This window comes from Strigops habroptila, chromosome 1 (genome assembly GCF_004027225.2).
Source record: "Strigops habroptila isolate Jane chromosome 1, bStrHab1.2.pri, whole genome shotgun sequence".
Classification (NCBI taxonomy): domain Eukaryota; kingdom Metazoa; phylum Chordata; class Aves; order Psittaciformes; family Psittacidae; genus Strigops; species Strigops habroptila.
In genome coordinates, this window is record NC_044277.2 from 131,334,097 (window position 1) to 131,351,446 (window position 17,350).

The 17,350-nt window shown below is 40.3% G+C and overlaps 1 protein-coding gene across 4 annotated transcripts in view; it reads right to left on the minus strand.

Moving 5' to 3' along the window:
• Positions 1 to 9,536: 9,536 nt before the first annotated feature.
• The window catches only part of OSBPL3 (oxysterol binding protein like 3), an 89,056-nt gene continuing 81,242 nt past the window's right edge, over positions 9,537 to 17,350 (minus strand). For all 4 annotated transcript variants that reach the window (XM_030501497.1, XM_030501491.1, XM_030501513.1 and 1 more), the window contains 3 exons: positions 17,177 to 17,303; positions 16,519 to 16,641; positions 9,537 to 15,027 (listed from right to left, as the gene is read on the minus strand). In XM_030501497.1, the coding sequence (XP_030357357.1) occupies positions 14,931 to 15,027; positions 16,519 to 16,641; positions 17,177 to 17,303 (347 nt within the window). In that variant the 3' untranslated portion in view covers positions 9,537 to 14,930. The remainder of the gene's footprint in view (positions 15,028 to 16,518; positions 16,642 to 17,176; positions 17,304 to 17,350) is intronic.

A 17,350-nucleotide genomic window follows, 5' to 3' on the forward strand; every position in this document is an offset into this window, starting at 1 on the left:
GCAACTTTTTTAGTTGTAATTGCCTGACAGTGATATTTTCTGACACAATTGTAAAGGAAATCTTTGTGACATGCTCTCAAATCTAGCTCGCATCACCCATGGTCAGAAGCGCAGACGGTCAGTGGCCTGTGTGCAGAACCTGCTGGAAGCAACAGCCCTGGCTGCAGGTTTCAGCTTCACGGTTGGCACTGTTGGCCTTGCAAAGTCATAGTAGCTCAAACGGGAGCTTCCCAGCGGCAGTGTGCGCTCACAGCCCGGGCAGCCGGCTGTATTCTGAGCTGCACCACCAGCGGCGTGACTAGCACGTCAAAGGAGGTGATTCTCCTCCTCTACTTGGCTTTCATGAGACCCCCCCTGCAGTGCTGCATCCAGCTCTGGGGCCCCCAGCACAAGAGGGATGTGGATCTACTTGAGCAAGTCCAGAGAAGGGCTATGAAGATGCTCAGAGGGCAGGAGCAGCTCTGCTATGCAGACGGGCTGAGAGAGGTGGAGTTGTTCAACCAAAAGACGACTCGACTCCAGAGAGACCTGAGAGCAGCTTCCAGTGCCGCCAGGGGGCCTAAAGAAAGTTGGAGAGAGACTTTTTACAGGGGCATATAGAGGATAGGACAAGGGGGAATGGCTTTAAACTGGCAGAGGGAGTTTTAGATTAGACATTAGAGAGAAATTCTTCCCTGTGAGGGTGCTGAGGGGCTGGCACAGGGTGCCCAGAGAAGCTGTGGCTGCCCCATCCCTGGCACTGTTCAAGGCCAGGTTGGACACAGGGGCTTGGAGCAACCTGGTCTAGTGGAAAGTGTCCCTGCCCGTGGCAGGGGGTTGGAACTGGATGAGCCTTGAGGTCCCTTCCAACACAAACCATTCTGTGATTTCGTGATTCAAAGCCAATATCCCCAGTTCAGGGACCCTGAAGAGCGGCACTGCAGAAAATGAGCAGTATGGTAAGTGGAGCATGGGGTCAGGTTCATGAGCCACAGCATGAAGTACTGACCTGCCTCACTGTTTCACAGCCCTCTGAAAGCAACGCAACACGAGAATAAAACAACTTGTTTGTTTATGATGCCAAAGGACTGAGCCAGTGAGAAACAGATGAGTCTGCAGAAACCCAACGAGTAGTTTATCAAGATAATAGACATCAAAAAAATCTTGTTCAAGTGAACTGTGCCAGAGGCCAGATACTTCCCTTGTGGTTTGAAGAGAGAGCATTTAAAGTTGCAGGGTATAGTCATGAGTGTCACATCACCACCTCTTAATGGAGTAAGACCTGGGCTTTGGAACAAAGGGATGTTGAAAGTTGCATGTCCTTAAATGAATGATGCTGGGTGAGAGGTAGCAGCTAAAGCAGCAAAAGCAGCATCCATTTCTTCCATTCTGTTTAACTACATACATTATCCAAAACTTCCAATTAATCTCAGTAGATTTTAATCCATCGCCTCTTTCCGACTCTCCCAGGTGACATCGTTAGTGGACTAATGATAAATAGATTTCTCTTCTGGGGTTGCACCTGCTTGCAAATAGCCTGAATGGGACAAAGTAAGTATCTGCGTTTGTGATAATCTACTTTTATTGATTAATAAATATATATATAAAGCTCCACTCTTAGAGCCTTATCCTGAGGAAGAGCACCCACACATCCTCAGGAGATCTCTTTTTAGGATCAGCACCAAGCTGCAGAATCTCTATCTCCAGCAATAATCTCCCACAGTGGCCAGTAATAGCACACATTTCATCAGCTATCGTGTTCTGCCAGGGAGTGGCAACGTGTGATTCATTTCAAATGCGAGTGTCTGCTAAAGCATATTTTGAGAAGTCGAGGCAGGAAGTTGCACTGAACCACATTACCATGGAAATATTCACTGGGGAAGGAGGATACAAATAAAACCAGTGAAACTCAGTCATTTTAAGGATGTTACCATCTGTTGCATGCACACCAAATAAAGAGTGCCCACACCAGGGATATTTCCATCTTTTCAAGAAAAAGCTTGAGCAGGAATCTATCCACTTGAAAGACACAAACCAACATAGGATAGTTTTCAGGTGCTTCTCTAAATAGAAGAGACAGAAACAAAGGTATCTGGGTGTTAGAAAATGGTTTTGGGGCTATGCAGCAATTAACTTGGAGGCTTTGAAGACTTTTATCAAAACTGGCTGCAAACAGGAGACATTTGGGATTGAACACCCACCTTGAGCCTTCAGTCTTTGTGGAAATGCTCTTCAGGTGTACTACAGAGCCAAAACTCATGCCTTTATGGGATGCCAGCAGGGAGAACATCATATTGGAGAAACACACATTTGAGTGTGGTCTGTGTTGGGAGCTGTCTGCCACATGCTCCATCTCCTCAGCATGAAGTGCGTCACTTCTGCATGAGAAGATCCTCTTGCAGAAACAGCAGAAGGAGAAAACTAGATACTTCTTACCTCTCGGACAAGTTGCTTTTGGTGTAGGACAAGATTTGGCTACCTCATTTAAGTAAATAAGTGAGACAATTGACAAGAGAACTTTACAGCCACAACTTAAGAAATTAAGTTGTGAGTAATAACACAAAAAACAGAAGTGAGTAATAACACAAAAGATAGTAGTCTGAAAGGAAAAAACGCAACACGATAGTTGTGTGTGAAATTCCTCAGGTGTAATATTAAGGTAAGAAAACATTGAGCGGGCCACCACAAGATGTCAGCATTGCAGAATGGTTATTCCTGCCAGGTACAGAAAAGGGCTTTGCATCCTGTCAGCGTTTGGCATTACTTTTTTTTTGGATCATGGCATAATCTGGCCTTATTTTTTTCAGCCATTGACACAGGGCTGTAAGTCCAAAATTGGCTGCAAATGAGAGTTTCTTAAATGGCAATATTTTTTGGTCTCATCCTCTGTCTTAAAAAGCTTTTCTAAATGCATTGACAGGGCCAGCATTAACAGCAGCACTAATGGTACATAATGCCTTGTAGCCATCAGTGAGTTGTTTAGGGCTGCATCCAGCCTGGCTAGAAAGTGCTTACTGAGATTCTGCCTGTATATTGGCGTGTCAGGAGGTTGTCCAGAGCTCTCTGCTGCTGCATGCTAGGCTTTTTTAATCCTCACACTGGCTGGAGAAGGGTCTGCTGGCTTCAGTTCTGCGGAGGAAATGGGAAGAAAATGTGAAACTGTTTTGGGCTTCTATTTCCAAAAGAAGAATACTTGGGTAGCGAATCTTTTTAAAGGTGTCCAGAACATAAGCCAAATCACCAGCCAAAGAATGAACTTCTTTCCCCCTCCCCCATTTCTTTCTGCAAGAATAAAAGATGTCAGCGGCATTTGTTTCTTTCTTTCTTTCTTTCTTTCTTTCTTTCAAATCGACTATCCAGCCTCATTTGTATTTCACATTAAAATTCATCTGCTGCTTTGCTGGGATGATCTGTAGTTTTCGCCTATACCATTCAGTCCTCCAAAACATTTCCTGTTGCACACAACAGCTTTCTGACTCTCCTGCTGCTATGGCTGTCATCAGCCCTGCCATGGTGCCAGCAGCCAGGGACAGGCTTAGGAAACAGAGAGTGACTGTGTCCTGCTCAGGGGAGACGAGAGGGAGGGTGCAGGAAGCAAGGGGGGACCCTGTGAGTTCAGAGCAGCCAGAACACTGTTCTGCTGCGTTTCCTTACCTGTTTATGTGAACTTCTGTCCATTCGGCCCTTGGCAGGAGCGATGGGAAGGTGACATCTTTAACCACCTGAAGATTTTGCCTGTGAGATGAGTTTGGCCACTATTTAGAGGCTTTTAGTGTCAGGTTCATCTTTGCTACCCTTAAGGATCAATGTGAGGAAAAAAGTTTACTTCTGGATCTTCTAATTCCTTGGAAGGACAACTGGAGCGTGCCACACTGGGATGCAGAAGGAGGCAGATGTGTTCAGTGTAACTCAGCATAGCCTGTTTGCTGTAACTCGGCCAGATCTTGGTGCGTCAAGTGCTGATGGGGAGAAACAGTGCCCTGTCTGCCTTCCTGTAGGATGTGTGTTGTGGCACAGGGCTCTTCTCTGTCACTGTGAAAGCTTTCATCGCTAATGGAGGTGGTTTAGGGTAGGGTAGCTGTAACTTTCTAAAGAGCTATGAAAACCTTGTGATTATTTGATGATTTTCCCATGATTTAAAGAAAATAGTGAGAAAGGGTAAGCTGGGATCACGTTTAATTGATTGTGGCTCCCTAAGTAGTCATCTAGCGATTTCTCTAACAACAACATGGAGGACAGTTTGCATGAAGCTGCATGAACTAAGTGCTTCTAACTTTAAATTGTAGATTAGATGGCAGCCAGAGAACATTATTTATTTTACAGTAATGATAAATGAAGACTTAAGAGTAGATAACGTTTCTTGCATGTCTCAAAAGTCTTTTTCCATAATAGCTTATTATGAACCATCTGGTCTCATTAATGTTTTATCAAAAACCAGCTGGCTGCTGTATTGTTCAAGCTATTCAGTAGCAGGCCTTCCTCATAAATTAGCCAAAAGGAATGGAACAGGAATTCCAGTTGTTCAGTTCTGAAAGAGAGATGGAGCTGACTGTTAGCAGGTAGTCAGAACAGGACCTACAGAGTCAAATGAAATCTGTATTAAAATAACAAATATTAGGATTTTTTTTTTTCAACAGAACATTACAAACAGAGGATACATATCACTGAGCCTCCAAAAAATGAGGCCCTTCACCTTTGTGTTTCTGCACACATACACCTTTCAGAGTGTAAGCACTCTGGCAGGGTTCTTTAAAATACAACTATACAGCACATGGCACTATTTAAAGTGTAGTTGCACAGTACCTAGTACTATGGGCACCTAGGTACAACTGATTGTAAATGATTGCACAATACACATTGATTTAAGAAATGGTACTTCCACTCATAGTTGTTCTACAGTCACATTTTTAGATCTATAAAAAACATGATCTTAAAGTTAGCGCAGTTCATATTGATTTTGTTGTTTATAGACATCCTTAAAGTTACAGAGAATCAAGAACCAAGGAAAGCACATCTAAAGAATACGTAGAGTTTAGGACAAAACTGGCAAAACAAGAGGAGTTAAATGGCCTGCAGGGAAAAGCCTGTGACTGAAGCTGCCTGGAGAAAGGAAAGCTGACTCTAAGAACAGTTTTCTTCAGTCAGCTCCCTGTGTTTATTCTGGTTCATACAATTCCTCTTGCATCCTTGGAATGGATGGTGTGCCCCCAAAAGCACTCGCTATCCAAGTGCAGGAGCAAATGGTTTGGGCAGAAGTTTGCAAAGCATCTGCAGCATGTGACTGCAGTTCCTAGCAAGGCAGCTGGCTGGATGGTGTTTGTATTACACTGACACAGAACTGGAGCACGGCTGTAGTCAAACCTTGCAACATGTTCAGAAGCTAACATTAATATTTCATTGGATAAAAACAGACACATTTTCATCTACTACATTTGTAGCAATAGCTTTATTATGACTTAAACCAATTTTTTCTCTCCCTTTCGGTTTTTTGTGCCTCCTTTGTTTTATTTCCCAGTTATTTTGCAACTCCTTAACCCCCATTCTCATTACCTACTAACTGTCAGCTCGATCTCTCTTTCAGAACTGAACAACTGCAATTCCTGTTCCAGGGCAATTTGGAAGGGGTTTCTCCAGGAGAACAGAGTAAATGCATTTTTAAGCACCCACAAAGAGATTGAGAATTTTGTCTAGAGAGCTTTGAAGCAGGCTATGGCCCACAACAGCAGCACATGCATTAAGGAGAAGACCACAAGTGGCAAAGAAGCCAGAGGCCCCAGAGGGTCCTGAGGACTTGTGAGGCTGCATTCCCACTACAAGGTGGCTCAGGGCAGCTTCTCAAGGTCTCTGCAGCAGGAGCCGCCAGGGGCTCTCTGCACCTTCTGCTGTGGAAATGCATGCTGCAAGGGAGGACAAAAGCAAAAAGCCACCCTCCTTCTCACAGGGCTGACAGTTCAGCCCCATTGGGTACTAAAGCCAAGGACCCATGTTTCTTCTTAAAGCCATTTAAATTTTCAGCTTGCTATTGCTGCCCTCTAGTTTCAGCACTTGAAGGGTTTTCTTTGCAATGTCTTAAGCACTGGGGATAAGAGCATCCCTGGGTTTTCCACACTAAAGGGAAGCAGGATGAAAAGGACAGAGTTCTTTTTGAAACAATGAGCAAGGGCTGTTAAGTGGCTGAAAACTGCATGGGCTCCTCATTGCATGGGAGTTCCTTTTATAATCTACAGCAGCATTGCCTCAAAAGACAGCAAGTCAGTTCTCTGTCTCTTGACAGACAAGCCTGTTCTCTGACAATTAAAAATGTATTTTATTTTCCTCTATTATAGACTGAAAGTGGTGTTCTTTCTGCTTGTACTGCCCTTGTTTGTCTGAATGACACACTGATTTGGGCGAGTAGCATCTATAATGGGTGATGCAAGTAACCTTGTGTGGATGGCTTTCCTATTGCCAGTACTACTCTCTTTGCAACCAGGAGACAGGAATGTGGCTCCTCCTCCAGAAGGGGTCGCAGTCAGCTTGAGCTGGGGCTTATTTGGTTCTTACCGTCAGGACTCATCACTGCCAATACATCACAGTGAGAGCAATGCAGTTTCTAAGAGAGAAGGAAGAGCAGCTGTGTCCTGAGAGGAAGTGTTTGTATGAAAGGAAACTGTGAGCAACCAGTACTGGGAAAGCATGAACTGCAGTCATTCTTTTAGCTAGGACTTTGTGACAGCACACTTCAATACTGAGAATCTTATTTCAACAATATATACTCTTTCCTCTCATTCCCTTCCCCCGTCATTTCAGACAATTCCCATTGGTATCAAGACCAAAGCATTCACATGAGCATCAGCTTTAGGAAGCTCTGCAACTAGATAAAATACAGTGGAGCTCCTACTATGGCCTTTTTGCAATGTCTCTTGCGGGTCTCTTCCAGTTTCTGATATTCACAAAAGGTGAGAATATAATATCAGTGAGTTCTCTACCCTCCATCAACTCTGGCTGAAGTTTTACTCTCTCTTCAAAATGAAAGGGAACAAGTTAAGAATGGGCATCCTCTCGTAACTAGCGAACTCAGTTTGCTCTACCTGACCTGCTTGTGGTGCTCTTTCTCAAGCAAATTCCTCAGTAGAATTTTCTGCCATGAAAGGACTTAAAAATTTGGTGCGCTGTTTTTGAACTTCATAAGAAAATTCATTTTCTCATCCAAAAATCCTGTATAGCTATTACATAGCTCTAGTTGCTTTCACAAGATTGGTTTCATTGACTGAAGTGCAAGTAACAAACAGCGAATACAAGTATCTCTTGAGTTCACTCCATCTTCAGTCTGTCAATGACTGAAATAATAACAAACCTAAGAGTAAACAAAACAGTAAATCTTTCTCGGCTATTAGACAGGTTCTCATCTATTGATAGATCTACATAATCTTCCTTGCTCTAGGCAGCAATCTAGGCATTGCACACACACCCTCATAAAACTGAAGGAGGAAAGGATTTTTCAAGGCATGTACTGCAGTAATTCAAACTAGATTTACTGCAGCCTTTTATTATGGCTTCTTTCCCCCCCCCCCCCAACGTAAGTTAAAAAGTAAGAAATTTGTAATTTAGGAAAGCAATTTTTTATTAAAGAAGCTTTAATAAAGAAAAACAATGTTAACTATGCAAAAAAGATCATATTTTCAAATTCTGTGATCTCAGTAAAATAGCGAGCGAAACATGAGCTCAGAAAATCCTCAAAGAGAAATGGTGCCCTAACACTTAGAGTGATTCCTGAAGTCTGTGAAACTACAGACAGAAACATCAGCTGATGTTCTTACACAACATCTTGTCTTCCAGGAATTTATTATTGTTCCAAGATCTTATAAAAACTTACATAAATGAGCCCACAGAGTCAAATTCACAGTTAACTTACGCCTCCATTATCCTCAGCTCAATAGAGCAATGCTGATTTACCTCAAATGAGAGTTTGCACACAGCAATTTCAAATTTCCCTTGGTACAGAGTAAGCAAAGATACAAATGCATAAGTATACAGCAGAATTGGGTAGCTGGCCAGCTTTTAACCCCATTCAAAAACTCAGCATAACCCTACGCATTCTTATGCATCCCCCTGCATGAGAGGGTGTCTAAGTTAAAATTCAACAAATTGAGCATGGGGAGCAATGTTTGCAAGATGAAAGAAATGTAACAGAGGCATAAAAAAGACGTGTCAGTTACTGTGCAGAGTAAGCTTTGCTCAGCTGTCAGAGTTTTTCCTCATGCTGTGATGGTTTGAATCACTCTGCAGTAAACAAAATGACTTTAAAATAAAGATTACTGTAAATGGACAACTGACCTTAAACATAAATTGAATGCAAGGTCTATACCAGCCAAGTTTACTTGACCCTTCTGTAGGGCAGAACAGCCTGTTTTGTCTCCGTAGCACTGACCACGTTGTGGGTACTTGGCATGTCATTAGCTCAAGGGGCCATCAGGAGATATTGGCTCCATATCCATTTCTCTGCAAGAGAAGTTCCTACTGCCCTAGGTGTTCATGATTAGGGCACCAATAAGGCACACTTTGCCATCTTCCTCTCCCTTTTACAAGTACAACAAAAATACTACTGGTTCTGTAAACTGCTATTTTCCCAGCAGCTTGAACTAAACACTGGTTTATTTCAGGTGCCATTTCAAGCACATTAGATCTCTATGAAATTAATGAAGTGATTCCCCACTGACATGATGAACAAGTTCCAAAGTTCTTAACCCAATACAGAACCAAAATAGCTGGATTTCAAAAACCAGGAGCTGATTCTTGCCTGCTATAAAAACTGTTTTTCTTTCAGCCTCTATCCTTATACTGCCATGTACAAGAGCTGAGGATATTTTGCGTGGTAACAGATCGATCCAATTTTCCCAGCTCTTCCTGGAACTTCCATGCTCCCTCCCACCAAATCTTTGCACACAATGAGCTTAGGAAGCGCTGCGGAACTGCAGTCAGGAATTACAGGTTGGTCAGGAATTACACTCACTGTACTCCCATGTTTTTCAAGATCCTAATCCATCTGTATTGCATCTTATATACATATGGTGGGATGGTGTGACGTAGTTGAGATCTGACTGGCAGAGCTGTCCCGAATCACCATCTCTAAGGGAGAAAACACCACATTGATACCATTTCCTTCCAGTTACTTGTTTTATCCAGTAAATACTCTGTTTCCTTGTTTTTTAAAGTTGTTTTACGGAGAACATGTGGTTTGTGTTTTCCACATTCATGCTAAAGCATAACATCTATGCTGCACATCTGTCTACTAAAAACTGCTTTTAAGAATCAACTTCTAGCTGTAAATGAATTCCATCAGCTTACCCCTTGCCCTGCCCCATGTCTGGCACAATAGCCATGCAACAGTGTTGTACAGTGAGCACAGGTAAGCAACTGGCACATTGCACAACTCCAGGACAGACTGTAAGAGTGATGAATAAGGCTTCTAGCAGATGGAAGCTCTTTCATATTTGCCATTTAGGAAAGTGTAAAATGCACAGATCACTACAGCAGCTAGACTTAAAAGATGAAGGAAGATGCTTACAACCCTTGGAAAAAGTCAGGGTGCTTTATGACCTTTTGCAAGTATGGTTTATTAACATCCAACTAAATTGGTTACAGAGACAAAAATAATGAATCAACTTGTGCATCAAGGTGCTCCAACATTGTTACAGGTTTTTGGAGTAAAAGCAGAAAACAGGAACCCTCCTGACTACAGAAAGTTTTCTCAAAAATCTGGAAGTCAGTGATAATTCTAACACATGAAATACCTTTCTTCATTCTGAAATCACTAATGCCCTATCAAAACAAACAAGAAGTTCAGCATTTAGCAGCTTTGCATATGCAATACCTCATACATGCGGTATGTTTTTCCAGTATTGGAACTAGTAAAATACTGTTAACATAAATACAAGACTGATTCTCAGGGATACCAGCCATCTCCAAGGTGTGGAGCTGAAGGAGCCCATCACATCTTGTGGATCAACCTCCCAGACATTCTCATAAGCTTTCATACAGTTCTGGTTCATACAACAAAACCGCCAAATCCACAATTCATATATAAAAGGAACTGCTTAAAATAATTGTTTAACATATGGCAACTATTTATGTGGAAAATTTCTCTTATTGCTTTCAAAAGCTGCAGCAAGAACAGTATCTAAGAACTGAGCAGTACAACAATACATTTGGTGGTAAGTTACAGCATTTACTAAGTTTTAACAGAGAAGCCAGACAACATGTGCAGTTTCTTATGAACCCACAGCTGCTGGAGTAAGTTGCACCCACCAGTAGCTAGAAAATAGAAAGGATGAGTTAGTGAATCCTGTGATTTTTATTTATAGTAGGCATAATCCATGAATGAAAACACACTCAACCAAAAAAAACCTTTTTCATTTTAACTTCACTCCTTTGAATAGCACCATCTGACTCTAGCCCTTGCAAGATGTATTCAGTTGTGGAAAAGTTGGATTTCATCCTTCCCTTTTGTACACAAAAAAGTGCTGTACTGAATAAAACAATACATGCTGGAAATGTCCTGCTCTGCAAAGCTGGTCATCTAGAGACAACAGAAGAGATGCACAAAAGCAGATGCAAGGACATTGATCAGGAGTCTACTGAGCAGATAGAGCTCATGCGCATTTCCGTAGCATGCCACCCTTACCATGCCTGACTCCAGAGTGCAAATGGGAAGAAAGTCTTGCTCACAGTCAAGGAAAATCAAGGAAAACATACAGAAGCAGGCTGCAATGTTTAGAAGAAAAGTTTTTAACTAACGCTTAGGCAGGATTTGTCATTTAAAAGCTTGTTAGAACAGACTGCTTTCCTATTCAAATTGTTTTTAATAAAGAGAAAAATGGAATGCTGAATAAGGACTGTTAGACATGAGGGGCCACATAGAAAACCTAAACAGGACTGTAAACAGCTGAGGCATGGGAAGGGGTGAGGTCTTTGTTAGGTTGGTTTTTGGTTGTTTTGAGACCAGCACTGGACCTTTGTGCAACCCGAAAGCTGTCCCTGGGTGTACATTCCGGCCCCATAAATTTGTGTTCTTTTTTGTACAGTGATCTGGCTTCAACAGTAAACTGCCAAATAATAAGGTGACTGTGTCTGCAACCAGCACCTCCTCCAGAGGACAGGTTTTAAAAGAAAGCAGAAACCCCGCTTCCAGTTCTTCAAAGAAAACTTGTTGATGGAAGAACAGATCTCTAGGATGTTTCCTTATCAAAATTTTGACTGGTTTTGCTCTTCTTTCCAGGCATCTAATTTTCTGAACTCTGTATAAAGAACATAAGGACTTTGCTGCATCTGAAAGAAGTACATCAGTGCTGGCAAATTAAGACATAAAGCATGTCTCAGAGAGCAGAGATAGATACAGAAAGAAATGCAGTGATTAATGGTGTATTCCAGTTCCACTCAGTCTAAAGGGCCCTTTATGCTACCAAGAGTAGCCTCCTAAACAAGTGACACTGTTTCATAATCCCACTGTAACAAGAGTCAAGTCTGCAAAACTGGAAGCAGAGCTGTGAGCTTCTGCTTCTATGACCAGTATTTCCCTGGATTTTTTTCCTTTCTTTGCTATGTAATTTGAAAACTGAGCCAGTGTTTTAACTATCTTGATGTAAATTCATTGAGAGTGGTTTACTCTGAAGGGATTCACAAAGAAAGGCAGTGCTAGATGAGTGCTTCTCAAACTGCCCTCCCAAATCATGCTTAGTAAGGTTTATACAGTTATCAAATAAGAAAGCTGTAACAGCAGGCAATGGTCATAAGGAAATTTTAAGACTGATCCACTGAGTTGAACAGCTTGGGGATCACTGCTGTGTATGAAAGGAAGCAGTAAGTTGTCTGATATGTTCTTTTCACCATACAGAGTAGAAATGGGGGAGGGAAAATTCCCTCTATGTCAGTTACTAAAAACAACAGTCTTAGTTATATTGCAGAAAGCTACTGCAAATTGTGCACCCATTAACACATACAAAGTTTTGGGGAAGAAAATTACCAAAATTTCATATTTTACCAAGAATAACTGTATAGAGTATATTAAGGTTTGTGAATAATGAATATATTTTTATGCAGAAATACATAGAGGTAACATCAAGACAATTTTCTTCCACTTCTTAATATACAGATGACAGAAGTTTAACGACTAAACCAAACCAATACAGAAGTAAGCAGGGATAACTATGCTGCTGCCAGAAACATGGGGTCATTCATGGAATCATTCACAATTGGTCTTACTGTGTTTGCAGATGTGTATCAGAGATTTACAAAAGGAGCTACTACTTGGGCAATGACTTTTACTTCATGTATTTAAGAAATGCCCTGGATTATTCTCAGGCATTATTTTTCTGGAGATAGTGAAATTCTGCAGTTTACCTTCTTGATATGGGAATTTTGCTGAAGAAAATTTTATATAAGGCACTACTCAGCCCAGTGCTTCTCGTCATTAGTCAAATTATTTTAGACATTTTAGACTGTAAGATAAATGGCAACACTGCCACTCTGATTTCTCAAAAATCAAAACCACCAAATATGAGATTAGTTTCATTTAACACCTGATTTTAATGCATTACAATATTTTGCCTTTTGGCTTCTAATTCTTTAATTTCAGGTGCTATCAACTATTACTTCATCTGTCAAAGCATGGGGAAATTTCCCCATACACAGAAAATACAAACCCAGCAATCAGATCAAACAGTAATCACAGTAGCTGCCAAATATGAGATGAGCAAGTTTACTGCATCCTCCACAGATATTGTCCCCTTTTTTAGAAGTTTTTTTTTATTTCCCCTACCATATTTTGTTGTTAAATGAATGTTATTTTTAGTATAAATGGTAATTACCAACAGCAACAGCAAGGATAATTACAAATACCAACTCATTTCTTTGCCATATTTTGACAGTTAGTACAAGAATAAAACACAGGAAGTGAATAAGCCACGAAGAGATCCTCACTTCTCTTGAAAAGCCAAACAGCCCCCAAAGGTTAAGATTTCCTTTGGAATCAAAGCCCAGATTTTGTCTTCATAATGATGTGAAGCTTGCCTTGTTGCAAGCTGCTAGCATTGTATTATAAAGATGTATTAAATAGAAAGAATGATGCTGACTTCTTTGGTAATAAATTACAGAAATGATAGTGAGGCAGAGTTCCTGGGAAAAGGGAAAAATGGTGAGAAAGCATTCATCTCCCTCTAAGAATACAGAGCTTCAAGGTAACAGAAAGCAAAATTCAAATATGCATCTAATCTGACATCAGAGATTTGGTTTAAAGTGAAAGCTTTCATAGTATTTCCTTCATGTCACGTATAATAGATTAATCCATTTTGAATGGGTTTTCTTCAGCACAATGCAGTGCACAGTAAAATGCAAGCTTTTCTAAGCTACTAGCCCCCTGAGGAGTCTACCTTATCCATGCCATGTCTAATTGTTCCAGTCATAAGCCAGTTTTAACATGTCAATGACATTTGGGTATGTTTTGTGTCACTGAAGTGGCATGTAAGAAAAAGAAAAGGGGGGGTGGTGGTGACAAGATATAGATCTATAACTGCATTGTTGCCAGAGAGTCACAGAGTCACATAGAAGAAACTTGAAGAATCATGGGTCAGGTTTGAACTGCAGATAGGTAGGAATGCAAATTATGCGGTTAATGACCGTGGCATTGTGATTTGATGGAAAAAACAAAAATACTGCCTATCTCGATAACCTTCATTCAAAAGTGCAACTTCTGCTACATTTGTTTCCTGCTAAATTTTTGACCTATGGTTTAGTAGTTTCACAAATCCAGCCATATGTGTGAAATTACAGGAAAGGGTTGCAACTAATTTAGTGCAAGACATTTGAATATTTATCTGAAACATAACAAACAAACAGAGGAAGATCAAAGACTCCATACACTTCTCCATAAGGCAGATGGTCATTTTTTAAATATAAGATCTTAAATATGTTGTTTATTTCTTAAGAGGTAGAAAATATCAAAATACTAAGAAAAAATTTCTAGCTTAAAACAATCAGTTTGCTTACTTTTTAAAAAGTCGTACTGTTGCAATTTTTAGGTTAATAAAAACAAATGAAGCTATGGAAGCACAGGATTTCGTGCTCTGTATAGGTTTTACTTACTGGAAAAAGAGAGAGCTTCTTCATCTAGTCAGTGCTCAAGCAGTATATACACAAAGGATCTCCTCCTCTTGCCCTGTTGGGGGCTATAAATTCAAAGTAGAAATTTTTCCCAGTGGAAAATTTTGGCGAATCCTGAAGTTCTAGCACTACACTTAGCTGGGTACAGTTTATGTATAAGGCAGTAGAACCACTGATGTAAGCTCAGAACTACCTCTTCCATAATGCTAAGAAGAAAACTAATAGAAACAAAAGCTTAATTAAATCTTTTTTACAAGCAGCAAAAGATCATACTCAGATTCCAGCACCAGCTGACATCCTGTTTTAGCAATTTATACCAGCCCAGAGGCAGCCAAACTAACCATTGAACTGTGGCAGCCTACCTACAGCTTGAGTTACTAAGGCTGGCGCTCTGATTTCTCAGCACAGCTAGAGTATTGCTGATGCTACTGTCTCCACTGCAATTCAATAAGGCATTAAGTTAATTCAGAACTGATATTATTACACATTGGAAAAGTAGTGTAAAAGCTCCTCTTTTCCCTCTTGCTGTTAACATTCAGTACTATTTTATTAAATATCTTATAAAAAGAACTCAGGCTATTTATACATTCAAACAATCACTACAATAGTCAGAGTAAAGGAAATGAATTATCGGATTCTAAATTAAGAACAATTCTGGAGATATGCACACTTGCACACACACACACCCCCCCCACACATATATTATATGTGTGTGTGTATATATAGATATATATATGGATAGATATATTTTATATATACTTCTTTTAAATCAGATCCAAGAATGCAGCACAGAATATCTTCATTTAGGTCCTCTTTCACCAGAGGACAGGATTGTCCAGTTTGGAAAAACCAGGTTCTTTTCTAAGGTCCATGTAGGTTCCATTGCTCACCCAGGAGTCATCGTTGGATTTCCTATCAAAGATTAAACAGATGTCTTAAATGTAAAGCTTATATTTTCCATACATATGCTGTGTAATGCAGTGTAGCACTATGCACAGATACCCAATCCAGCGCACGAACCAGGTGCAGCTTTCAAACAGGGCAATATAGCTTGGAGAGGCAAACTGGTATGTCTTCTCTATGCCTTGGAGATACATCTCAGTAGCCTAGTGTTCAGCTGAGATCAACACTCTTATTGCACTGTCACATGCCAGTGCTTAGCACTTAAAACTACAGTCCGTATTTATTTCATGGTCTCAAAGGCAGCTTTGTGTGGATAAGTGGAAATGTTCCTTTTACCTCTCCAAAGATGGCTTCCCACAGTTACTGCGTAGAGAGCCTATAAAGTCTCAGTCACGAGGCAACCGTCACTGCATTAGGTACGTTACCCTGAAGGAATCGGTCTGCTTTTAATCTAGCATGCAACATCTCTGGCAAAATAACCAACTATTCTTAAAATAAATCAAGGGTTGCGATTTGTTGAAGAGAGAAATCACTATTGAAAAGACAAATGCATAATTCATATCTACTCTAACACCAGATAACACTTTTGCTATATAGTAATTAAACTCTGTATTCTCTTATTTTAATCTACACCACAAATCTCATTTTTCAAATCATCACTGGAAGGATTCAAATCCTCATCCTTATTCACAATTCTCACTGTGAATATACAATTATTAAGCATTAGACTGGAAGCAACAGTTGCTTCTCTTTAGTAGGTGTGATTGACATCTGATGAGTTAGCTCACCGGCTTGTCAGACATGTAGCGGTCTAAGCCATTCCCTTTTTGCATCTATTTTAAATGTTTCCGTGTTCCTCAAAAGTACGTTACCTATGTATCCAGAAAAAAATTAGGATCCTGGATTTGTTAGCTGTGATATACAGGCCCATACAACATTCACCTAGGCTCCAACTCTCCCAGTGCAGAACTGGAGGGCAAAGGCCATGTCCTCACTAGCATTCATTTTTGTCTTTCGATGGCTGAAGTCTCCTGTTAATTGATTTACAACAGGAAGAAACAAAGAGCCCTCTGAATGGTATTTTTCTCCCCATGAAATAGGGGAAACATGTTAAAAAATAACTCTGGAAATGAAAGGCTCCACTTCTGCACAAGGCAATCCCACTCAATTCAGCAGAAATTCATAGAGATAATTAAGCTAAATCCAGCTACTTGACCTTGTTTGAAAGAATCAGAGATTCTATACTCACTCAGGCAAATTCAAATAAGTTGCCATCAAGGTAAAAAATTAGAAAGAAATTCAGGGATGCACTAATGAAAAAACAATACGTAATTCTGAGTTTTAACTAAGTCTGGAGGTTCTACATTCCCCAAGTAGAAAAATCAAGACTATAGAAGAAACCTGAAAAAAAAAAATGGAGCCCACTCAATGGCAGGTTAGAACCAGATCTGTAATAAGAATTGTCATACATGGTAGTACATGTTAATTATTATGTAGTACCTGAAAAATCTAGGCTGATGCTCTAGATTGTTTTCTTCCAGCACCTTCCGTCGTTCTCTCTGTAGCTGCTCAATCCTCTGTTTTTGCATTTCAGCTCCTTCAATATTCCCTTCTTCTAGAAACCTGTAGCACCAGCAGCAATAAGAGAGACAATTGGTGTTCATGTTCCTCTACAGCTCCAGAATCTAATCTTTACAGCAGGCATTTCACAGTGTTTGAAAGATGAACAGCCACATCTGCAGGCAACTGCACTATCAGAAAGCACTTTAGGAAAAGTAACTCTCATGACAAGCTCAGAGTCATAGTAATTTTGTGTTCTTTTACTTGGAATGTAGCAACAGTAGAAACTCCACTGCAGAGAGAAGTTTAAGGTGCCGCAGTTTTTGGCTATTCACAGTACACTCAACATCCAGTACCTGAAGTACTGAAGTTTTAACATTTTTTGAAAGGTAGTTATCTAGAAGCATCCAAGAGTCAATTTTAGGAAACACTGGTCCCTAATGACTAGATCAACTCTTAATAAGTGATTAAAGTGTCTGTTTCAGATATACATTAATGTAGAAATAGAAATGCACTGCACAAAATAGTTGGAGCTTAGGGTAAAGTGAGCATACAGAAGATGAAGAACTAGTTGAGGAAGATATTTAAAACTTCTTACCTTTGGTCTGGCCTAAAACGTGTATCAGTGGATGGGAGTAATGACCTAGTTTGCAGGTCCAGTTCATTTAACTCCAGTGCAAATTGAGTAAATCCATACCACTGTTCGTAACCTTTAGGCATTGGATCTACAGAAGAAGAGAGTACATTCAGAATCCCAATTAAATACTATTAT